The 25457-nt window shown below is 44.6% G+C and overlaps 1 protein-coding gene across 1 annotated transcript in view; it reads right to left on the bottom strand.

Annotated features, from left to right (window-relative positions):
• The window catches only part of dnaaf4 (dynein axonemal assembly factor 4), a 115566-nt gene that overhangs the window by 64389 nt on the left and 25720 nt on the right, over positions 1-25457 (bottom strand). Inside the window, exons 3-4 of the mRNA XM_034175710.1 lie at positions 5835-5968; positions 2565-2727 (exon numbers count right to left, since the gene is read on the bottom strand). Coding sequence (XP_034031601.1) covers positions 2565-2727; positions 5835-5968 — 297 coding nt within the window. The remainder of the gene's footprint in view (positions 1-2564; positions 2728-5834; positions 5969-25457) is intronic.

Raw genomic sequence — 25457 nt, 5'->3', positions numbered from 1 at the left:
ATGGCGAAGGGGCGATATTCAGTACGCCACCACACAGAAGCCGTTACTCGTAAGTTCACGGCGATTATCACCTATGTTCAACAACTTGTTGTGCATGGTTTAGAAGTGGAAGGAAGTTCATGGGGTTAACTATGTGACTTCAGTACCTGTTTAAGTATAATGTTCCATGGCGAAGGGTCAAAATGGTGGCGCCATAGCGGCCACACCTTTCAACATAAAGAAAAGCTTTCGATAACGTTTGGTCAGTATCGTCTCTGGATGATCTGGAAGAAATTTGAAGTGCATTGGACAAAATCCCTAGGAGGAGTTCATTCAAATACAACATGTGGAAATCACGCCAAAATGAGAAGAAAATTCAAAATGGCCGACTTCCTGTTTGGAGTAGACCCATGGTGCAAGAGACTTTTTTGTACATCTATGCAAGTCACACATGTGTACCAATTTTCATCTCCCTACTCCAAAAAAACCCCTATGGGGAGGGGTTTTTGAATGTTTCAAGGGGGCGCTATTGAGGCATTTTACCCCGTCCATGGGCGACGCCCCTATGAATTGTAAGAGGTTGTCGTGCTCGACCTGTGTATCAATTTTCATGATGATGTGACAAAATTAAAGCCGTCAAAAGGAAGAACGTATTTTCATGGCGAATGGGCAATATTCGGCACGCCACCACACGGACGCCATTACTCGTAACTTCACGGCGTTCATCGCCTACGTTCACCAATTTGTTCTGCATGTTTTAGAGGTGGAATGAAGTTGATTGGGTTAAGCATGTGACATCAGGACCTCTTAAAGTAAAAATAGGACATTTCCCACCACCACCGGGGGGGCGCTATGGCGCAGGTGGGAACTTAACATATGTAGTCGTTCAGGGCGGAGCCCTCATCATGTTCAGCAAGTTTGAAGGATCTACGATGAAGTATGTGGGCGTGACAGCCGTTTGAAGTGAAATGGCGTGCTCCGAAAAGCTCGCCAAAGTTTGACGACCCCTAGCAGCCACGCCTTTTGACTTAATTAGAATCTTTTGATAACTTTTGATCACCATTGTGTTGTGATGATTTTGACCAAATTTGAAGACAATCGGATGAAATCCCTAGGACGAGTTCGTTCAAATGTAAGTAGTGGAAATGGCCAAAAATGGCAAAAATTTGCTCAAAATCGAAATTAAAATCAAAATGGCCGACTTCCTGTCGATATTTCACCATGACATTAAGAGACTTTTTCGTGCGTCTTGGCATGATAAATATGTGTAACGAATTTCGTGAGGCTACGATGAAAAAAGCCCAATGAGGAGGGGTTTTTGAAAATTTCTAGGGGGCGCTATTTCGCGATTTTTCTGCGACCATGTGCGACGCCCCCAAAATATCGAATTTCGGATCCGGCCGGACAACTTTGGAAAGTTTGGTGAGTTTTTGAGCATGGGAAGAGGCCGAAATTTCGATTTCAAAAGTGAAAAGAATAATAATAATAATAAATAATAATAATAATAATAATAAACAGCGCAATTACAATAGGATCCTCGTAGGACGTTGCCTACTCGGGCCCTAATAAATCAACGCAGAAAAGAACAACAGAAAGGAGAAAACCCTAAATAAACACCCAGATCCGGCTGAAACTGTGACAATCTGAGGGCAAAATTTGACTCTGTAATTGTAGCAACAGTAATGGTATTCTGTTCGCAGGTAAAGACCTCTTTCAATGTGTTTTTCAATCGTAATTTTAAGTTTTTTGAGACACTACGTCGCATGACGTCAGTTTGACATCAGAGACATTTTCAAGTGGTGTTAGTTTAGAGATTGGTGTCATATTTATATCTATTGGTAATATTAAATAATAATGAAATATTTATAGTGTCTAAACCAAACAGGAAAAGGTTTTCTGTACATGGAAGTTTAGGAGTGCGGCCATATTGAAATTATGCAAATTAAACACTTTCCCGGGCCCAAAATTTTGGCAACTTTTTTCTGGAACTTTAGTCAGAACTTTAACCAAAAAAAACAAAAAACAAACAAAAAAAAAACAACACCTTTTATGGGGGGGGGGGGGGGGGGGGGGGGGGGGGGGGGGGGGGGGGGGGGGGGGGGGGGGGGGGGGGGTGGGGTGTCAATTTTTATACTGACCCGACTACTCGGGGGCGAAGAGGAGTAACAGGAAGACAGAGGACGGGAAAGAGAGGAACAGTAGTAGCCAGTAAACCAGCAACGAGCAGTATTTCTGGTATCTATATTTGTGTATTTAGATTTATATTTGCAAACTGTTTTTTACTTTCAGTTTTGATACTCTGTGTGCTGCTTACCCTGTGTGCTGCTATACATTGCTGCTGGAACCTCAGTTTCCCTGAGGAAGTCATCCCAAGGGATCAATAAAGTTCTATCGAATTTAATCTAATGTCATGAACTAACATCACCGTCAACAGCATGCATGATTGGACAGTTTTTTTTTAAGCAACTGTGATTGTTTCACTAAATTTGCAGCTGCAGTAGCACATATGAACAAACCTGCCTTTGAAATGCTCATTAGGTTTAGCTGTACGTGAACATTTTGTTTTCATGCACTTTTTGTCCCACCTGTAGGTTTTTCTTGTCTTTGTCGCTGACGATGAAGTTTGAGTTGGGTGTCTTCTTTCACTTGACGTTTCTGCTTCAGTTTCCACATTTCAAGTTCAGCTGTTGCCTTCTCTCGTTCAGCATTCCTAATCTTCTGTATACTTGCTCTTTCTTCCTCTTCAAGCTAAGAACAAAATACCAGAAGAAGAATAACAACAACATCATTTTCAGTGGCAGTTAGTGAGAGAATGGGGCCACAACACAAATTAAACATACCTACATTATGTCATGCAAACTACTAATTTATGACTGTGCTGTGCAAGGCTGTTCAACAGGAAAAATAAATCATCAACACTGGACTTGGTATTGACCAAGATTCAATATTAAAGGACCCATTGGAGGAGCAGATTGAGGCGTCATGTCATTCCACTAGAACACTTGGGACTCCCACTACTAAAAACAATGAAGAAGAATGCTGAATGAGATGCAACACATAAACTACTGCCAGATGTGCACATGAATGGTGCTCAAGGTGCTCGTGCATATTAAAATGAATAGGCAAAAATATTATTTTTATAATGCAAAAAAAAAAAAAAGTGGAATAATGGAAACATAATGCCAAATACTGATTGATTTGGAAATCAATTGTTGTGTGGGCCGCCAGAAGAGGAGGTACTGCTGGCCCACCACCAGAGGGCGCTGCCGCCACGGACACAGCTGGGAGTGACAGCTGTCACTCATTATTTCCTGACAGCTGTCACTCATTCATGCCTCATCATCTCACTCCATAAAACCCAGACGTCATCTCCACCTCATCGCCGAGATATCGTACTTCTATGGAGGTAACCTTCTCAGCCTGCAGATTCAGATAAGTGGTTACACAGACGCTGCACGAGTGTGTGTTAGAGGTGGAGGTGGCATTCCCACCGTTGTTGTTACTGGGTGTACACACACCCACACTTGACTGTCTTTGCTCTTTGCCAGCAGTACCAGATCCGACAGTCGGGGACGGTGATCACCTGGGAATTCGGGACTTGGCGGCTCCAGTATTCACCGGGTTCAGTGGCGGCGGAAATCGTGTGGTTCCGGCTCGTCTCAGGACAGACGTCTTCTATCCTCGAGCCTGCCCACACATCACCTTTGTGGATTGACTGTTATCAGATTCTGAGATTGTCTGTATATTCGTTGTGCACCTTCACAACATTAAATTGTTACTTTTTGGCTCATCTATTGACCGTTCATTTGCGCCCCCTGTTGTGGGTCCGTGTCACTACACTTTCACAACATCAATAATCATTTGAGCACATTCTTAGCCCCTGGATTAGCACTGCAGGGCTCAAAACTAGACAGATGATTGTTGACTAGAGCTCTACTTATTTCTTACACTCAGCTGTTTCACTGCCTTTTAGTTTCACTAACATTTGATAGGTACTTGCTGACTGGAGGATCACCCACCAGAACTCTGATACTGGAAATATCTAAGATCCTGGAAGGAAGCCCAACCTCATACAACTGCTCAAAGTAAACAGCTGCGATGGCAAAATGAGGTATCATGAAGCCTATGCTATTTTTGGAAGCCCACTAGATGGCAGTATATTTTACAGAAAAAGCACTCAAAGCAAACAACGAGATTTGTGATTTTTTTTTTTCCAATTACAACTCTGTAGTCATCTGTGGACTACTTCTAGATCACAGATAGTGAGTTACCTGATCGTCTCCAGAATCGTTTTTTCTGTGCTTCTTTATTGCCTGAGCTGTGGTTTGACCAGCAAGCTGTTCATGGTATTTTGACTGAAAATTAGAAATTTGATCATATTATTCCATTGCTAGGAGGGTCAGCTGAAAAGTGCCTCCTACATGATTGTTTCAATTATATTGCAAGATAGTCACATGAACTGCACATCTCCTTAGAAGCTACAGTAAATGTTCTCCATCAGGCAGTGTCACTATTTTTCCACACAGTCACCTCCCCTTTAACACACTTATGCCAAAACCAGACACCTTTTTGCATCCTGTCAGTGAAGAAATCGGGTGTATACTCATGGCACCAGTGACATACCAGCTGTTTGCACCTCTGCATCACAGTGTACCAGTGTCCCATCAGGTGTTCTTTCAGTTCAGGGAAAAACGAAAAACTTGAAGGCCATGACATCCAGACTGCATGGTGGGTGTGGTAACATTTGAGCCACTGCAAAGCATCATGTGCTTGTTGATGTGGAGAAAACAATTGTTTTTCCTCATGTCTGCAGAAGCAGAGCATACTATGCCAGAGTCATCCCTTGCCTGCTTGCCTTTGTTGATAGAACATGTTGCGTTTCTCCAAGTTCACAACTAAACGTCTGATTATGGCGGGACTACCCACTTCAAACGTGTGCATAGTTCTTGTAAAGTGTTCACATTTCAGTCAGAGTTAACAGTGTTCCACAAATTGTGTAATGACTATGCCACTGCGGATGCACTTGATGGTGTGCATCTGTAGCTATTATGGGGCACCCCCTAGGGGCCTGGTCATGGAGACTCATCATGTCTGGAAATTCTCTCTTCAAACTCCTCGCCCACCTCCTGACTGTATTGACATCCACACAAGCGTTGCCATAGACAACACTCATTCATCAATGAATGTCTGCGAGTGCACAACCCTCTGCCGTGAGGAATTCAACAATAGCACAATCTTTGAAATGCACGTCCATGTGCATAACCATTTTTTACTGACTGCTGTGTGCATGTGTTATATCGAAGGCAATTCTGTGCATGCCTGAACTGCAAACAAAAACTGTTGGGTGTAGTCAATAAGTAAAAGTTTATCTTCGTACCACTTTAACTCCTTGCTTGTTATTGAAATAAATGTATTGCAGCTGGAACTTTTCAGCTGACCTTTGCATGGGCTGCCAGTTCAAGTCAGTGTGACAGAGAAGTTCTGTTAATTAATGAAGAAATTAGTGAGTTGTTGAGTTGCTCCAGCCATTTTATTTGCCTAAATGTCCTTTGTGTTCACAGGGAGCTGGGCTGTTCTTGTGTGTGCCAAAGGTCAAGAAAAAAAAACCCCATCAGGTTGAAGAGGATTTTGAGATGTTATGGAATAGTTTCCAAACTGAACTTAGGCAGCTGCCTGTCAATCTGTGGCACCTACAGAAAAAGTGTGAAAGAACAGGGCAGGCAAAGAGAGGCAAAGCCAAAATCATAGGCAATGAAACAATGCTGTCATAAAGACAGGCAGCAGGGTTCTGGTAGATTTCAGAGCAGGCTTCAAAGGGTGTGTTTGAATACTTGGTGTTGTAGGTTGACTGTTACCTTCATCATTGTCTCCAGGGCGTACTTTTTCTCTGCATGCTTCTTTAATGTCTTAACTTTGGCTTCATTGATGAGCTTTTCTTGGTATTTGAGCAGCGCTCTCTCTCTGATGCTCTTCAGTTTTTCTTTATCATCTGAAATATATTGAGTCACATTATTTCACTGGGATATCAAACAATTTGTATCCACAACTGAGCATAATTTGAAAAAATAAAATCTCACACTCGCGTTTTTGTTTTCAGTCATTCCATGGATCTGTCTATGGTCAAATGTTTTGTGTGATGATAAATATAAAACAAAGCAAAGAAAAATTTAGGTTTCAGTGCAAAACAATGGAGTTTCAGGAATAAATTCAGATACTGATGGCTTTCTGGTTTGCTTATTGGCTTGCTTGATAACTTTATGGCCGAGTCCCAATTTAGGGTCTGCACCCTTGTGTCCCACACATCAGACACCACAGAGGTCATAACAAATCAGTCAGAGAGGAGATGGTCTCACATACCAAGAGTTTTTCTGTCGCATTATTATGTTCCCCGCCCCACCTTCTGTCAACTGGCCACCTTGTCAGCTGCACGCACCAACCTACCTTAGTGGGCGTAACCCATGGCTTAGCAAACATTTGTCAGTACTTAGTTACACGTGAATTACAAGTATTACTTATTTACAATTGTACCTATGAAGCGTAATTTTGTCAGTTTGTCTTTTTTTTAATTTACCAACCATTCTGTCTTGAGAAAAAAATCACGCAGTGACTCATGGGGCTGTTTTGGGAGTGAAGGATCCACCTGATGAATCCTTAGTTTGCAGAGGAAATAAAGCTGCAAATCTCGGATGCCTCACAAGCAGCCTTTGAAATGGGACATCCTAGTCATGCAACTTATGACATAAATGTCTCACAGCTGCAACCGCAGAAGCCACTGAATTGGGACAAAGCAGTGTTAGAGGTAAGTTACTGACTATTCTGCTCTGTTTCGGATTTCTGAGACAGAATCCGGCTGTTTCCTTTCAGCAGTTGCCCAGTCCTGCTGCATTCTTCAAGCTGTACAGCCTTTGGATTCAAATACGGGATTCATAATACGAGCAAAGCGCTTGCAAAGTTTGCTCATGGTACACTGTGGCCCAAACAAGAAGTGCCAAATTCTTAATCCACAGTGAAATAGGAAATGTCAAACACTTCCTGGATCGACACTTCCTGGATTGACAGACAAGATCCTATGGAATCTCGTGGGAACTCATTGGCAAGGTCACACTCAAACAGGAAGTGCCAAATTTTCAGTCACAGTGAAACAGGAAATGTCAAATGTTGAACACTTCCTGGCATGGGTGAAGCTACAGCAGAGGGCAGGGTTTCACTGGACTCTCCTGAAATCTGACTGGACACAGATGATTGACATGTCACGGCACCACACGTCTGGTTGAAAGAGCTACATTTTGAAATTAGTGAGTCACATTGACTGCTAGGTTGAACAGGGTGGCGGGAGGCAGAAGTGTTGTTGTAGTGGAGTTGTGGAGGAAAGATCTCGCCTTGGAGGTTTGATTTTGACACACGGTTTATTGGTTTGAGTGTAACTGTTATTGCTGAGTGGAGTGGTGTGGATTTGCTGGCCGATCTTGCACTATTCCTCTTGGTATCATTGTGTGCGCGTGGTTAGTGTTGTGGGTTAGCTTGTTTTGATATTGCCTCTTCTTTGGGAGGTGGAGGTAGGGTGGTTCATGAGGTAGACACGGTTAGAGGTGAAAATACAATGTCAGGAAAACATGATAGAGCTGATACATCACTTGAAAAAGACAGGTCTCAAATGACAAAAATGGCTATGGAAGCATTTAGAGTTGTTCTCAAGATAAGAGATCAATCTGGGGGCGGCTTTAGGGCTGTAAATCTGCTAAAGATTACTGAATCTTTAAGGAGTGGTGGGGAAGGTTTGGATGCGCGGGTCTTATCAAATGGTGATCTTGTAATATGCAAGAATAAAGACCAGGTGGGTAAAGTCAGCAAGATTGGAACGATTGCAGGCAAACGAGTGGATGCCATGATTACTGAGACTAAAGATATAATTCAGGGTGTTATCTATGGTGTTTGTGCTGATATATTGGAAGATGAGATTAAGGAAAACATCAAGGGTGGTACTGTCAGTGATGTTAGACAGTTCAAAGTGTGTGAAGGCGGTAACCCCAATGCTCCTATTTTGATAGCATTTAGTGGGAAAATTTTACTGGAGAGAGTGTTCATTGGCTGTTTGTCATTTCCAGTCAGAGCTTACCAGAAACTCACAATGCAATGCTTCAAGTGCCAGCGCTTTGGGCACATGGTTGCCTCATGTAATGGGGGCAGGCGGTGTTATTAAGTCACCCCAGCATGGAGGGAAATGTAAGGGTTGGAGAAGGTGAAGATTTAATGGGCATGGAAGAGAGTGAGCTTAATGACATCTATGGTAATGGTTAATTTATTATTTATGGTCTGTATCTTGCAATGGAATGCCAGAAGTCAAATACCCAATGGGCAAGAGTTTAAAAAGTTTATCATGGATCTAAAGGCAAAGATGGATATATTGTGTGTTCAAGAGACTTGGTTAAAGCCTTGTCTGGACTTTTCAATTCCGGGATATGACTGTTTGCATAGGGATCGAAGAAATGGGTCTGGTGGTGGGTGTGCAACATTTATTAAGGCAGGAGTTCAATATAAACGGTGTGAGTGTGAAGTTTTGCTTGAGTGTTTAATCACAGAGGTATGGAGCACACAGGGGAAAATATCTGTTGTGAACTGTTATAATCCACGGTGGCCTCTGATTTTGACAGAGACTGAAGAAACTGCAAGTAAAACTAGTTCCGCTGTTGTTTGGGTGGGTGATTTTAATGCACATAACCCTTTGTGGGGAGTTATGCAAATGGTCTGGTGATCGAGGAGCTGTTAGACAGGAATAATTTAGTTATGTTGAAGGATTGTAGGCTAGATATTACTTCAAACAAGACATCTTGCCTTGATCTTTCTTTTGCATGCCCATCATTAGCAAGGATAGCAGACTGGAGAGTATTGCACAAGGATTCAATTGGCAGTGATCACTTCCCTGTGATAACTATTTTTAATAAAGCAATGGTGGTAGAGTCTTGGGTGAGAGTCCCTATTCTAGATTTTTTCCAGGCAGATTGGGACAAGTTTAGGGGGGGCACTTAATAAAGGGTTGGCTGAGGTAATAAGTTATGGTTCGATAAATGAGATGTGTGATTCCTTGTCAAGTATGATAATGAGAGTAGCAGCAGAGACTATTCCAAACAGGAGATTGCCTCGTGATCATGTTATTGTCCCATGGTGGAATAAAAAGTGTTCTGAAGTTGTGAATAATAGGAGGAAAGTTTTTTATAAACTAAGGAAAAACCCTACTCAAAATGTCATAGAGTATAAAAAGTGTAGAGCCATAGCTTGGAAAACTATCAAAAGTAAAGTAAGTAAATCCAAGGTGGATCTGCATGTTGAATTGGCACAAGTTTTACGCCGGATGCCCTTCCTGACACAACTCTACATTACATGGAGAAATGTGGCAGGGGTGGGATTTGAACCCAGAACCTTATGAACTGAAACCAAGTGCATTAACCACTTGGCCACCACCCCTGCAGCTTAGAAAACTATCAAAGAGGCTAAATAGAAATGTTGGAGGTGTTGGGAAAGTGAAGTACACGGACCCACGCCAGGGGGCATAAATGAACGGCCAATAGGAAGTCCGAATAAATAACAATTTATTCTGCAAATGTGCACAACAACCAAATATGCTTTAAGTCTGTCAATCAATCTACACAAAAATGATGCGTGGGCAGGCCCAAGGGTAGGAGATGCCTATCCAGAGAAGAGCCAGGACCCACGAGGTTCCACCACCAACGGAGACCTGCAACACACCGGAGCTGCCAAGTCCTGAGTCCCCAGGTGGCCACTGCTTCCAGCTGTCAGATCCGGTACTGCTGGCAGTAACAGACACGGGTTAAAGATGGGTGTGTGTACACCCAGCAAACAGTCAGCAATAATACAGTTCCTTCCTGAGGGAAACATCCACCACTCCCAGAAAACAGGAATACTGAAAACGTGCAGTACCAACAGTAACACTCTGAGATAAGGAAAATGAGGAGTGGAAACACCAGCTCCTCCAAACTTCCACAAACCCAGCTCCAAGCTGCAAGTATACCAGAGGTTACGACTGCAAAGGTCAGTAGCAATAAATGTGCGAACGGCACAAAGCGGCTGAGTAGGTTTACCTGACGGGTAAGCTGATAACTCAGCAGAGTTGTGGTGTCTCTTCCAGGCTTTTATGGGTTGTGATGATGATGGGATGATTGCAGACAGCTGTCAGCTCCTGGCTCCTGGTGGACTCCTGCGGCAACTGCGCCCTCTGGTGCCTGAAACCCGACAACAGGCAGGGCGCCCTCTGGTGTTGGCCAGCAGTACTTCCTCTTCGGGCGGCCCACACAACAGGATCCCCCCCTCAACGGGCGCCTCCTGGCGCCTGACCAGGCTTGTCGGGATGTCGCTGGTAAAAATCGGCCAGGAGGGCCGGATCCAGGATGAAGCTCCTCTTCACCCAGGATCAAATCAAATCAAATCAATTTTATTTATATAGCGCCAAATCACAACAAACAGTTGCCCCAAGGCGCACTCTTCGGGTCTGTACCCCTCCCAATCCACCAGATATTGGAAACCCCGACCCCTCCGGCGAACATCAAGAAGCCTGCGTACCGTCCACGCAGGCTCACTGTAGATGATGCGGGCAGGAGGCAGCGCTGGTCCAGGGGTGCAGAGGTCCGAGGTGTGATATGTCTTGATTTTGGACACATGGAAAACGGGGTGGATCCGCAGTGAAGCTGGGAGTTTTAGCTTCACTGCGGCTGGACTGATGACTTTGGTGATGGGAAATGGTCCAATGTATCTGTCCGTCAGTTTTGGTGAGTCCGTGTGCAGAGGGATGTTTTTAGTTGATAGCCAAACCTCCTGCCCAGGCTGGTAAGCGGGGGCCGGGGAGCATCAGCGATCTGCATGGCTCTTCGCCCTCGTCCGGGCTTTCAGAAGGGTAGAGCGGGCTGTCCGCCACACCCGACGGCACCTTCTGAGATGGGCCTGGACCGAGGGAACCTCGACCTCTCCCTCGACTGCTGGGAATAATGGGGGCTGGTACCCCAAACACACCTCGAACGGGGAGAGGCCGGTCACTGATGATGTCTGGCTATTGTGGGTGTACTCGATCCAGGCCAGATGTTGACTCCAGGCCGTCGGGTGCGCAGAGGTTACACAATGTAAGACCTGTTCCAGATCTTGATTAGCCCGCTCTGCTTGTCCGTTGGTCTGTGGGTGGTACCCGGATGACATGCTCGCGGTGGCCCCCAGTTCCTTGCAGAAACTCCTCCAGACTTGTGACGAGAACTGGGGACCATGATCCGATACGATGTTCATCGGGATACCATGCAGACGCATGACGTGATGGACCAGGAGGTCTGCAGTCTCCTGGGCTGTCGGGAGCTACGGGAGGGCCACGAAGTGGGCCGCCTTGGAGAACCGGTCCACTACCGTCAAGATGGTAGTCATTCCCTGGGACGCAGGGAGACCCGTGACGAAGTCTAGGCTTATGTGTGACCAGGGGCATCGAGGTACTGGCAACGGCTGGAGGAGTCCTTTCTCGGCTTGGTGTACAGCCTTGCCCCTGGCGCAGGTGGTACAGGCCCGGACATACTCCCGGACATCAGTCTCCATTGACGCCCACCAGAATTGCTGCCGGACCACTGCCACGGTCCTTCGCACCCCCGGATGGCAGGAGAGCTTGGAACCGTGACAGAAGTCCAAGACTGCAGCTCTTGCGTCTGGTGGGACATAGAGTCAGTTTGCTGGTCCACCGCCGGGGTCCGGGTGTCGCGTCAGGGCCTCCCTGACAATGTTTTCCATGTCCCACATGAGGGTGGGGACGATAGCGGACTCCGGTATGATGGTGTCTGGTGGATCCAACAGCTCTGTTCTGACCTCCTCTTCATGCACCCGGAACAGTGCATCAGACCTCTGGTTTTTGGTCCCGGGGCGGTAGGTGATCCGGAAGTCAAAATGTCCGAAAAATAGTGACCAACGGGCTTGCCTGGGGTTCAGACGCTTAGCGGTCCAAATGTACTCCAGGTTCCGATGGTCAGTGAAGACTGAATGGAACCGCAGCTCCCTCCAACAGATGTCTCCACTCCTCCAGGGCCTCTTTCACCGCCAGGAGCTCCCGATTGCCGACGTCATAGTTCCGCTCTGCCGGGGTCAACCTGCGGGAGAAATAGGCACAAGGGTGGAGAACCTTGTCGGACTGCCCGCTCTGGGACAGCACAGCTCCTATCCCTGAGTCAGAGGCATACACTTCAACAACAAACTGGCGGTTAGGATCGGGCTGCACCAGAACTGGTGCAGTCGAGAACCGGCGTTTCAACTCCCTAAACGCGGCTTCGCACCAATCTGACCAGGTGAAGGGGACTTTTGGGGAGGTCAGGGCTGTAAGGGGACCAACAACCTGACTATATCCCTTGATGAACCTCCTATAGAAATTTGCGAAGCCGAGGAACTGTTGCAGCTTCCTACGGCTTACCGGTTGGGGCCAATCTCTCACCGCCGCTACCTTGGCCGGATCGGGTGCGACGGAGTTGGAGGAGATGATGAACCCCAGGAAGGACAAAGAAGTACGGTGGAACTCGCACTTCTCGCCCTTCACAAACAGCTGGCTCTCCAACAACCGCTGCAGGACCTGACGTACATGCTTAACATGGGTCTCAGGATCCGGGGAGAAGATGAGGATATCATCCAGGTATACGAAGACGAACCGATGCAGGAAGTCCCGCAAGACGTCATTTACCAACGCTTGGAACGTTGCGGGGGTGTTAGTGAGGCCGAACGGCATGACCAGGTACTCAAAGTGACCTAACGGGGTGTTAAATGCCGTCTTCCATTCGTCTCCCTTCCGGATCCGAACCAGGTGGTAAGCATTCCTAAGATCTAGTTTAGTGAATATTTTGGCTCCATGCAAGGGCGTGAACACTGAATCCAATCAAGGCATCTTGTTCAGCCCTCTATAATCAATGCATGGGCGGAGTACGCCGTCCTTCTTGCCCACAAAAAAGAAACCAGCACCTATTGGGGAGGAAGAGCTCCGGATTAGCCCGGCAGCTAAAGAGTCCCGGATGTAGGTCTCCATTGATTCGCGCTCAGGACGTGAGAGGTTGTACAGCCTGCTGGACGGATACTCAGCGCCCGGGATCAAATCAATGGCACAATCATACGGTCGGTGCGGGGGAAGCGTGAGTGCCAGATCTTTGCTGAAAACGTCAGCAAGATCGTGGTACTCAGCCGGCACAGCCGTGAGATTGGGGGGAACTCGGACCTCCTCTTTAGCAGTCGCACCGGGTGGGACCGAGGATCTTAAACACTCCCGGTGGCAGGTTTCGCTTCATTGAACCACAACCCCAGTCGGCCAATCGATCCGGGGATTGTGCTTAATCATCCATGGATAACCCAAAATAATTCTGGAGGTAGAAGGTGTTACAAAAAACACAATCTCCTCCCTGTGGTTTCCAGACACAACCAGTGTTAAGGGCTGTGTCTGGTGTGTTATTAAAGAAAGAAGGGTGCCATCTAGTGCCCGTAACTTCAATGGTGAAGGAAGGGCCACTAGAGGGAGCCCTACTTCCTTAGCACATCTACTGTCAAGTAGATTCCCCTCTGACCCCGTGTCGATAAGTGCTGGGGCATGAAGGGTTAAATCCCCACTGAGGATCATGACCGGGACTCGTGCGGATTTTCGTGGTTTTCCCTCGTGAGTATTATGGCTCACCCTCAGCCCAGTCTCTAAGGGCGAGCGTTGCCGTTTTGATCGCTTGGGGCAGTTTTTCTGCATGTGCTCACTCGAGCCGCAGTAAAAACACTCTCCACGTGCCAGCCTCCTTTGTCTGTCATTCAGTCTCAATTCAGCCCTGCTTGTGTCCCTAACATCGTCAGCAGGGGGAGCTGTTGTCACGCGGAACGCTCTGGCTTTGGAGCGGGGGGAGGACGGTGCTGCTTCAGACCCGGAAGGGAGAGGGGCGGCGCATGCCCGGCCACGCCCCTCGTCTCGCTCCCGTAGACGTTCTTCTAATCGGTTGTCTAACCGTATAACTAGGTCGATAAGCCCGTCTAAATCCCGCGGCTGATCCTTCGCCACCAGGTGCTCCTTTAGGGCTGGAGACAGCCTCCTTATAAAGGCGGCGCGGAGCGCTACCGAATTCCAGCCGGCTCTCGCTGCCGCAACGCGGAAGTCGACTGAATACTCAGCGGCGCTCCGGCGCCCCTGTCGGATTGACAGTAGCACATTAGAAGCGGATTCGCCTCTGTAAGGATGATCAAACACCTGTCGAAACTCCCTGATAAACTCAGTGTACGTCGACAGGAGCCGTGAATTCTGCTCCCAGAGCGTCGTAGCCCAGGCGCATGCCTTGCCCCGAAGCAAATTAATCACAAAAGCCACCCGGCTGTGGTCTGACACGTACATCATAGGGCGTTGTGAAAAAACGAGCGTGCACTGCATCGGAAAGTCCACGCACGTTTCGACACAACCCCCGTACGCTTCCGGGGGGCTAATGTAAGCTTCAGGAGAAGGGGGGGAGACCTATGAACTACCACTGGATCATCATTATTAAGCAACAGGCCCGCAGGAGGGGTGGCTGCAGCCGCGTCTGACGCGCGCGCCTCTACCTGAGCGGTGAGAGCCTCCATCCTGCTGGTGAGGTGAATCTCCTGCTCTGTTAACAGATCCAACCGAGCCACTAAGTTGGTGAGAATGTGCTGCATCTCACCCAACTCACCTCCTGGTGGAGCCTGCGCACCTTGCCTTTCCATTGGTGGTTCAAACGGTGGTAAACGCCCCTCGGAGTCCATGACGTGGCCAAGTTATCCTGTTGGGAAAGTGAAGTACACGGACCCACGCCAGGGGGCGTAAATGAACGGCCAATAGAAAGTCCGAATAAATAACAATTTATTCTGCAAATGTGCACAACAACCAAATATGCTTTTAGTCTGTCAATCAATCTAAACAAAAAATGATGCGTGGGCAGGCCCGAGGGTAGGAGACGCCTATCCAGAGAAGAGCCGGGACCCACGACGGTCTCCCAACTGAGACCTGCAACACACCGGAGCCGCCAAGTCCTGAGTCCCCAGGTGGCCACTGCTTCCAGCTGTCAGATCCGGTACTGCTGGCAGGAACAGACACAGGTTAAAGATGGGTGTGTGTACACCCAGCAAACAGTCAGCAATAATACAGTTCCTTCCTGAGGGTAAAATCCACCACTCCCAGAAAACAGGGATACTGAAAACGTGCAGTACCAACAGTAACACTCTGAGATAAGGAAAATGAGGAGTGGAAACACCAGCTCCTCCAAACTTCCACAAACCCAGCTCCAAGCTGCAAGTATACCAGAGGTTACGACTGCAAAGGTCAGTAGCAACTTTTATGGGTTGTGATGACAGCTGTCAGCGCCTGGCTCCTGGTGGACTCCTGCGGCAACTGCGCCCTCTGGTGCCTGAAACCTGACAACAGGCAGGGCACCCTCTGGTGTTGGCCAGCAGTACCTCCTCTTCGGGCGGCCCACACAACAGGAGGGAGGTATGTGGTACATTAGGTCCTAAAACGTCTGTCAAGCAAGTTTGGTCAAGAATTCGTTGAATGATGGGAAAAATGGGAAATTCCTCTCTTCCTGTTTTAAAAATGGCAGTAGAGAGGCTGTATTTTGTAAACAAAAAGCAGATACAGTATGTGTGTAGAAATATTTCAAGATGTTCAGAATTCCAAGTATATATAGGAGAGGAGAGTTAGAACTTAGACTTAGAACTGATGTGTTAAAAGGAAATAATTGGAAGTTATTATGTAACAAGGTTGAAAAGTTTCCTTTTCATTTTTTTTTTCTTTCAAAGAGCTGAAAGAGGTGGTAGAGGCGGGTGCAAATACGACCCCAGGACAGGATCAGATAAGTTATGAGCTTCTGCAGCATCTGGACGATCTAGTGTTGGAGGAGATCCTTGCTCTGTTTAATTATATTTGGGAGGCTGGTTCATTACCAAAGGTTTGGAAGCATTCAATAGCAATTCCCATCTTGAAGCCAGGTAAGGATCCTTCCTCTCCATTTTCTTACCGACCTATAGCGTTAACGTCAGTGCTTTGTAAGGTGATGGAAAGAATGGTCACTAACAGGTTAGTGTATTTTTTTGGAAGTTTCTTGGTTTTGTGTTAATTATCAAAGTGGTTTTAGAATCAGTAGGAATACAATGGACTCCATTGCGGTGCTGGATCAGGACACTCGGAAAGCTGTTATTAACAAGGAGGCTGTAGTTGCAGTTTTTCTTGATATTGAAAAAGCTCATGGCAGCATGTGGCGGGAGGGGCGGTTAATTAAGCTGTTTGATGCAGGCATAAGGGGAGAATATTTTTTTGGACCAAAGACTTCCTCACTGGCAGAACAATTCAGGTCAGAATAGAAAATCAGCTGTCAACGACTGTGAGTATATTGAATGGTACACCTCAGGGGGCTGTGATTAGTCCTGTTTTGTTTAATGTTATGATAAATGATAAATATCTTTCTAAGTTTAAGTCCAACTTTTGGTAAATTGCTTTTTGCAGATGATGGCGCCATCTGGTGTAGAGGCAAGAACATTGAGTTTTTAATTAAACAGAAAGCCTTAGAAAGTGTTGTTAAATGGGGCAATATGTGGAGTTTTAAGATTTCACCTTCTAAAAGTAATTTTATGATTTTGGGTTTAAAAAGAAAATTCCTGAGACGTCACTGTATTTGTATGGACGCCCATTAGAAAAGGTTAAAGTGTTTAATTTTTTAGGCATGTGGATTGATGAGAAGATCAATCAATCAATCAATCAATCAATCAATCAATCAATCAATCAATTTTTTTATATAGCGCCAAATCACAACAAACAGTTGCCCCAAGGCGCTTTATATTGTAAGGCAAGGCCATACAATAATTATGTAAAACCCCAACGGTCAAAACGACCCCCTGTGAGCAAGCACTTGGCTACAGTGGGAAGGAAAAACTCCCTTTTAACAGGAAGAAACCTCCAGCAGAACCAGGCTCAGGGAGGGGCAGTCTTCTGCTGGGACTGGTTGGGGCTGAGGGAGAGAACCAGGAAAAAGACATGCTGTGGAGGGGAGCAGAGATCGATCACTAATGATTAAATGCAGAGTGGTGCATACAGAGCAAAAAGAGAAAGAAACAGTGCATCATGGGAACCCCCCAGCAGTCTACGTCTATAGCAGCATAACTAAGGGATGGTTCAGGGTCACCTGATCCAGCCCTAACTATAAGCTTTAGCAAAAAGGAAAGTTTTAAGCCTAATCTTAAAAGTAGAGAGGGTGTCTGTCTCCCTGATCTGAATTGGGAGCTGGTTCCACAGGAGAGGAGCCTGAAAGCTGAAGGCTCTGCCTCCCATTCTACTCTTACAAACCCTAGGAACTACAAGTAAGCCTGCAGTCTGAGAGCGAAGCGCTCTATTGGGGTGATATGGTACTACAAGGTCCCTAAGATAAGATGGGACCTGATTATTCAAAACCTTATAAGTAAGAAGAAGAATTTTAAATTCTATTCTAGAATTAACAGGAAGCCAATGAAGAGAGGCCAATATGGGTGAGATATGCTCTCTCCTTCTAGTCCCCGTCAGTACTCTAGCTGCAGCATTTTGAATTAACTGAAGGCTTTTTAGGGAATTTTTAGGACAACCTGATAATAATGAATTACAATAGTCCAGCCTAGAGGAAATAAATGCATGAATTAGTTTTTCAGCATCACTCTGAGACAAGACCTTTCTGATTTTAGAGATATTGCGTAAATGCAAAAAAGCAGTCCTACATATTTGTTTAATATGCGCTTTGAATGACATATCCTGATCAAAAATGACTCCAAGATTTCTCACAGTATTACTAGAGGTCAGGGTAATGCCATCCAGAGTAAGGATCTGGTTAGACACCATGTTTCTAAGATTTGTGGGGCCAAGTACAATAACTTCAGTTTTATCTGAGTTTAAAAGCAGGAAATTAGAGGTCATCCATGTCTTTATGTCTGTAAGACAATCCTGCAGTTTAGCTAATTGGTGTGTGTCCTCTGGCTTCATGGATAGATAAAGCTGGGTATCATCTGCGTAATAATGAAAATTTAAGCAATACCGTCTAATAATACTGCCTAAGGGAAGCATGTATAAAGTGAATAAAATTGGTCCTAGCACAGAACCTTGTGGAACTCCATAATTAACTTTAGTCTGTGAAGAAGATTCCCCATTTACATGAACAAATTGTAATCTATTAGACAAATATGATTCAAACCACCGCAGCGCAGTGCCTTTAATACCTATGGCATGCTCTAATCTCTGTAATAAAATTTTATGGTCAACAGTATCAAAAGCAGCACTGAGGTCTAACAGAACAAGCACAGAGATGAGTCCACTGTCCGAGGCCATAAGAAGATCATTTGTAACCTTCACTAATGCTGTTTCTGTACTATGATGAATTCTAAAACCTGACTGAAACTCTTCAAATAGACCATTCCTCTGCAGATGATCAGTTAGCTGTTTTACAACTACCCTTTCAAGAATTTTTGAGAGAAAAGGAAGGTTGGAGATTGGCCTATAATTAGCTAAGATAGCTGGGTCAAGTGATGGCTTTTTAAGTAATGGTTTAATTACTGCCACCTTAAAAGCCTGTGGTACATAGCCAACTAACAAAGATAGATTGATCATATTTAAGATCGAAGCATTAAATAATGGTAGGGCTTCCTTGAGCAGCCTGGTAGGAATGGGGTCTAATAAACATGTTGATGGTTTGGATGAAGTAACTAATGAAAATAACTCAGACAGAACAATCGGAGAGAAAGAGTCTAACCAAATACCGGCATCACTGAAAGCAGCCAAAGATAACGATAAGTCTTTGGGATGGTTATGAGTAATTTTTTCTCTAATAGTTAAAATTTTATTAGCAAAAAAAGTCATGAAGTCATTACTAGTTAAAGTTAAAGGAATACTCGGCTCAATAGAGCTCTGACTCTGTCAGCCTGGCTACAGTGCTGAAAAGAAACCTGGGGTTGTTCTTATTTTCTTCAATTAGTGATGAGTAGTAAGATGTCCTAGCTTTACGGAGGGCTTTTTTTTATAGAGCAACAGACTCTTTTTCCAGGCTAAGTGAAGATCTTCTAAATTAGTGAGACGCCATTTCCTCTCCAACTTACGGGTTATCTGCTTTAAGCTACGAGTTTGTGAGTTATACCACGGAGTCAGACACTTCTGATTTAAAGCTCTCTTTTTCAGAGGAGCTACAGCATCCAAAGTTGTCTTCAATGAGGATGTAAAACATAACATGGAGCACTGAGAAAACTGTATGCAAATGTGAAAAAAATAATTAATGTTCTGCGCAGTTTGGCTGGTAGTGATTGGGGAGCAGATTGGACTGTTTTGTATATGATTTATAGAGCAATGATTAGATCAACTTTAAATTATGGTTGCTTTATATATGGCACTGCTGCAAAAACTGTTTTGGAAAAGTTGGATAGAGTGCGATCAAAAGCCCTAAGAATTTGCAGTGGAGCTTTTAGGACAACTCCAATACCAGCCTTACTGGTTGAAATGGGAGAGACTCCTTTAAAAATTAGAAGATTGAAGTTGGGAACTCCAATACTGGGCTAGATTTGCTGGAATCAAACATGACTCTGCTCCTTCTCCATTTTGGCTTTTACCGGAACCTGGCGTCCATCTGGACTTTGTGGCAGGAAGAGTGGTGTTAGTCATCAGGTTAATGAGTTTGTGGCGTGTAATAGAGATGGGCTTTGTCAGTGTGGTCTATCTGAAACTATTTTGCATGTGTTATTATCCTGTGGTCACTACGTTGCCGAAAGATGGGTTATGTTTGAGGAGCTTTCAGAGATTGGGCTAACAACATTCTCTATAAAGTCTATTTTTTCCTCCAGACAGAATTTGCAGTTGATAGATATTATTAGTTTTCTTTGCTCCACCAACCTCTACGTAAGAATATAGTGTAAGCGGTTTATGTTGACCGGATGGGGCAGCATTATGCTTGTTTAGCATGCAGCCAGCCGTAAATCATTAGAAGAAGAAGAAGAAGAAGAAGACGACTGCTAGGTTCCTCCTGTCCAGTAGTTAGTGCTGTGTACCACAAAAACTTCTAATGCACCTTAGTAGAAGAAGAAAAATGTTTGCCACAGATTTGAACTGAACACGTTGTTTGAACTATGGACTTCTAATCACACCAAACGTATATTGGTGAGTAAACGACCATATTTTATGCCAGAAATGAGGTCTAGTTTGTTAAAAGCAGCATTTTTCCATTAAATATTGCCTTATATACACATGCTTAAGCTAACAGACTGGTTCATGCTCTGTTGGCTTATTAGTAGGGATGGGTATCAAGAAGCGGTTCCTTTCGGGTACCGTTAAGAAATTATTCGATCCACCGACATCAATAAGCTTTTTGCTTAACAATTCCCTTATCGGTCCTTCAGAGTGGCTGTTGTTTTGGGGGGTGTTTATCAGGAAAATGATCATTTCTCTACATTGATTACAGACCTGCAGCGGGTCTGTAATCAACTTTTCTGCAGCGCGACTTTGCTTTGAACCTTGAACCAATCGAAGCAGTGCTTCGATCTACGATTCGTGAATTCATTGTTTTATTTCACTTTATACTAATTTTTCCCCGCTAAAACCCTGAACAGCATATGTCTGTGAGAAATATTTAATATTTTTATATTAAACCGACCTGTCATGGTCTTCTGAAACAGTTGATAGATGTATTTTATAACTTAAAAACGGGACCGATGCTAACACTTTAGCATGTCTATGGCCTTTTCAATGTTAAAGTTACCATTAAGCTTTTTGCATCAGCACAATTGTGTTGATTTGTTTTCTGTATAATTAATGGCTCAGCGTTCGTTGTCGTAAAAGAGTCAAATTGTAGTTTTTTACATTTATTTTTATTCATATATTAATAATAATAGCAACAACAATAATAGTCTACATAGACTATTATTACATAGTCTATGTAGACTATGTAATAATTCTCACAGGACATGATGCCCACCTCTTCCACCATTCGGAAGATTCAGATGGCTTTCGGTGGCTTTTCAGTCGTGTGACTATCCGAGAAATTGTGGAAGAGGTGAGCATGTCACAACATGTCCTGTGAGGCTTCAACACGGGGGCGCTTTTGCTCCGCCATCAGCTTCGTGTCAAAGCCATCGGCATGAATTTCGCTGCAACTCTTTTCATGGCCAAATCTTGTCACAGTGGAATGTGCCGAAAAAGTGCTGATGTCCACCTCTTCTGCAATTTCTCGGATAGTCACACGATGGTCTCGCATCACCACAGCGTTGACTTTAGAAATGATCTGGTCATTTCAGCATGCTGATGGCTGACCGGAGCGCGGCTCGCTCTCCACCGCTGTGCATATGTCTTTAAACCGGTTGTACCACTCCTTAATCTGTGTGATGCCCATAGGATCGTCACCAAAAGCCGTCTGAATAATCCGAATGGTTTCCACCTGGCTGTCGCCCAGTTTCTAGCAAAATTTGATGCAGTCGCGCTGCTCCAGTCGTTCCGCCATTTTCCTTGCAAAGAAAAAACGACGAAAGACTCCACCCATCCTCACACAAAGGCTGCTTACAAGCAAATGACGCAATCGACAGGCGTGAAAAAAATCACGCATGTGCACAAAGGTTCAAGGTTGGCTCATGGAAGCACACGTGATTCAAATCCATCAGGTTTTTGAAAAAAATAAAAAGGTTGGACTAACAGACCTCGTATTTGCACAAAAACAATAAAGTATATCAGTTTGAACATTAAGTATCTTGTCTTTGCGGTGTATTCAATTGAATATAGGTTGAAGAGGATTTGCAAATCATTGTATTCTGTTTTATTTACATTTCACACAATGTCCCAACTTCATTGGAATTGGGGTTGTACATTGAAGTAATTGCAGTTCTGCTGTACACGTGTGCATTAGGCAAATTTCAATGTGATAATGTAACTTAACATTTCTATTCTATAATCTCACATCTGCATGGCAAAAGTATTGAATCAACCATGCTGTCTATTTTGTAAGAGATTAATTTATGTACTGTGGTTGCAGATTTTATTCTGGTTCACCTACAACTGTACTGAGGTTGGATTTGTCATCTTTATATGAGTTAAACACATATGTAAATGTGGTCTGACATTATGTTCTGTCTGTACTGTGGACTGTTTTTCTACCTGATACAGATGAGCTGCAGTTAAAGTTAAGTGACGGATAAATCGATGAGGAAACATCATGCAGCTGTAAAGATGGAAAGGTTTTGTGCAACCACCTTGTGGCCCTGCTTTTCCAGAATGCTCATTACAGCATGTTGCAGGTGAGGGCTGTGGTCACATATGACGTTTACATAATTTTCAATTTATTTTCATTTATACAGCAAGGCGCTTCACACAAGTAAAGTCTAACCTTACTAACCCCCGGAGCAGCAGTGGTAAGGAAAAACTCCCTCTGGGGAAGAAACCTCAAGCAGACCAGACTCAAAGGGGTGACCCTCTGCTTGGGCCATGCTACAAACTAGAACAATTCACAAAACGAATATACAGGAAATGCTGTTGGTGCACAGGACAGGAGGGTCTCCAGCACAAATACGACACCCATCTCTGGATGGAGCTGCACCTTAAACAGAGAGAAAAAACAGAATCAGGCATCAGAAAGACAAGAAATACAGTATAATTTTCGGCATTAAACAAGAAAAACAGGAAAAACTAAGGTGATCGCCGGCCACTAGCCCTAAGCTTCACTAAAAGACCCAGAATTTAGGTAAAGTTGAGGCACGCTCAGTTTCCTAATAAAATGAAATAAAGAGTTTAAAGCATAGAGCTATAAGAGGTCTGTCCATCATACCTTTTTATTTTTTTTTTAAACTATATGGATTTGATTCATATGTTTTCACGTCAGACAAGCTTGAACCCTTGTGCGCATGCGTGAGTTTTTCCATGCCTGTCGGTGACGTCATTCGCCTGTGAGCATGCCTTGTGGAAGGAGTGGTCCCGCCCTGTCCTCGGATTTTCATTGTCTGGAAATGCCGGAATGATTTGGGTTTTTTTCCCATCAGAATTTTTTCAGAAGCTGTTAGAGACTGGCACCTGGAAACTATTCGAAAAATGTATCTGGCTTTCGGTGAAAATTTTACGGGCTTCACGGAGAATAAGGTCTGGTAGTACAGCTTTAAGGACCCCTTTAAGGACGCTCAGTGTGCCGCGCTCCGAGCTGCGATGACACGGCACAAGCCACCGGACCATTTCTGAGCTGATGGCTCTGTGGATACGAGACCGTCGTGTGCTCTTTCTCTGGTTATCACAAGAGCTGGACATCAGCCATTTTCCGTCAGATTTCACTTTTAACAAGAGATTTTGTCATGGAAAGCCGCGCGGAGGCTTTGTGCGTCACGACCGATTCACTTTGGAAGCGAGTTTCGGCGTGCCAGAGGACAAGTTTGGACATGTGTATCTCGGCTTTCAATGCTTACCAGTCCAGTAAGTATCAGTGAAATTGTGGAGAGCTGGACAATCTTCTATGGATTTTATGTGAATGAGATTATCAGCAGTTATCGGCATGTATAACTGAGTATCATCAGCATAGCAGTGAAAGGTAATCCCAAAACACCGCAATGTGTGTCCAAGGGGTGCTATATAAAGGGAGAAAAACAGGGGGCCTAAGACGGACCCCTGTGGAACCCCATATTTTATGTCACTGAGGTTAGATGTAGTGTTACTGTACAAAACACAGAACAACTGGTCAAGTATGACGTGAACCATGCAAGGACACTCCCAGTAATCCCAAAATGATTTTCCAGCCTATCAAGTAGAATATGATGATCGATGGTATAAAATGCAGCACTGAGATCTAACAGCACCAGAACCATAGTGGTGTCCAAATCCACTGCAAGCAGAAGATCATTCACCACTTTAGTGAGAGCTGTCTCTGTGGAATATTTTCTAAAAGCAGACTGCAGTGGCTCAAAGAGATTATTCTCAGTAAGATAGTTCACGAGCTGCCGTGACACCACTTTTTCCAGAATTTTAGAGCAAAATAACAGATTTGATATCGGCCTATAGTTTTCCAATATACTAGGGTCAAGATTAGATTTCTTAAGCAATGGTGTAATCACTGCAGATATGAAACATTTAGGAACAGATCCAGAAGTTAATGAGAGATGAATCATTTCCAGCACAGTCAGACCAAGAGTGGACCACAGGTCCTTAAACAGTTTTGTTGGTATGGGATCAAATAAACAGGTTGTGCTTTTTGTTGATGTTATGAGTTTCGTCAGCATGCCTAGTGAGATACTATCAAATTCTGTAAATCTAGGAAATACCTCAGTAATGGCACCCACCTCAATAGCAGGGTGTAGTGGCTGGGTTAAGGCATGCTGGGATATGTTTAACCTAATGTCTTCTATTTTGTTCTCAAAGTAATCTATGAAATCTTGGGCTGTAAAAGGAGAGCGAACTACAGGTGGTTGCCCATGAATAAGTGTTGCCACCGTGTCGAACAAGAACTTTGAGTTATGCTTGTTTTTGTTGATCAAATCAGAGTAATAGGTCTATTTTGTAGCAAATAATGCATGCTTATAGTCTAAGATCGCATCACCCCACGCAAGGTGGAATACCTCTAATTTTGAACTACGCCATTTCCATTCTAGACCTCTCTCCTCATGCTTGAGGTCACGCAGGTAATCACTGAACCAAGGTGACTATGTTTTGGGGGAGCCCAGCTTTAACACAGGTGGCGTGATCATGTCGATTGTAGTTTTGAGCACTGAGTTTAAACTAACCACAAGACTGTCTACTGATTGGGTATTTGCCAAATGTGAAGCTAAGACATCAGGCAGTCTATCTTCGAGTTCAGTCTTAGCTGAGGAGTTGATGCATCACCGTGATAGTGATATATATGGTTGTTGTTCGACTAAACACGGCAGCGAAACTGTGAACAGTGAATGATCAGAGACCACTGATGTAAGAGGCATGATGTCAATATTCGTGACAGCAATACCACGTGCGAGAACCAAATCCAGGGTATTTCCACTAATGTGCGTCGAGTCTCGAATGCATTGCCGACATCCGAAAGCATCCACAATTTCCATAAATGATTTGCAGAGGGGATCAGAAGGCTTATTTATATGAACATTAAAGTCACCAATGATCAGAATGTTATCTGCACTAGTTGACAAGTTAGACATGAACGCACCAAATTCATCTAAGAATTCAGAATATGAGCCAGAGGCCTATATGTAAGAGTAGAATGGGAGGCAGAGCCTTCAGCTTTCAGGCTCCTCTCCTGTGGAACCAGCTCCCAATTCGGATTAGGGAGACAGACACCCTCTCTACTTTTAAGATTAAGCTTAAAACTTTCCTTTTTGAATAAGCTTATAGTTAGGGCTGGATCGGGTGACCCTGAACCATCCCTTAGTTATGCTGCTATACACTTAAGACTGCTGGGGGTTTCCCATGATGCACCCAGTGTTTTTTTATTCACCTCTTTTTGCTCTGTATGCACCAATCTGCTTTTAATCATTGGCGA

This window comes from Thalassophryne amazonica, chromosome 8, assembly GCF_902500255.1.
Source record: "Thalassophryne amazonica chromosome 8, fThaAma1.1, whole genome shotgun sequence".
NCBI lineage: Eukaryota > Metazoa > Chordata > Actinopteri > Batrachoidiformes > Batrachoididae > Thalassophryne > Thalassophryne amazonica.
Note: the sequence above shows the minus strand (reverse complement) of the source record. Positions and strands in the feature narration are given on the sequence as shown.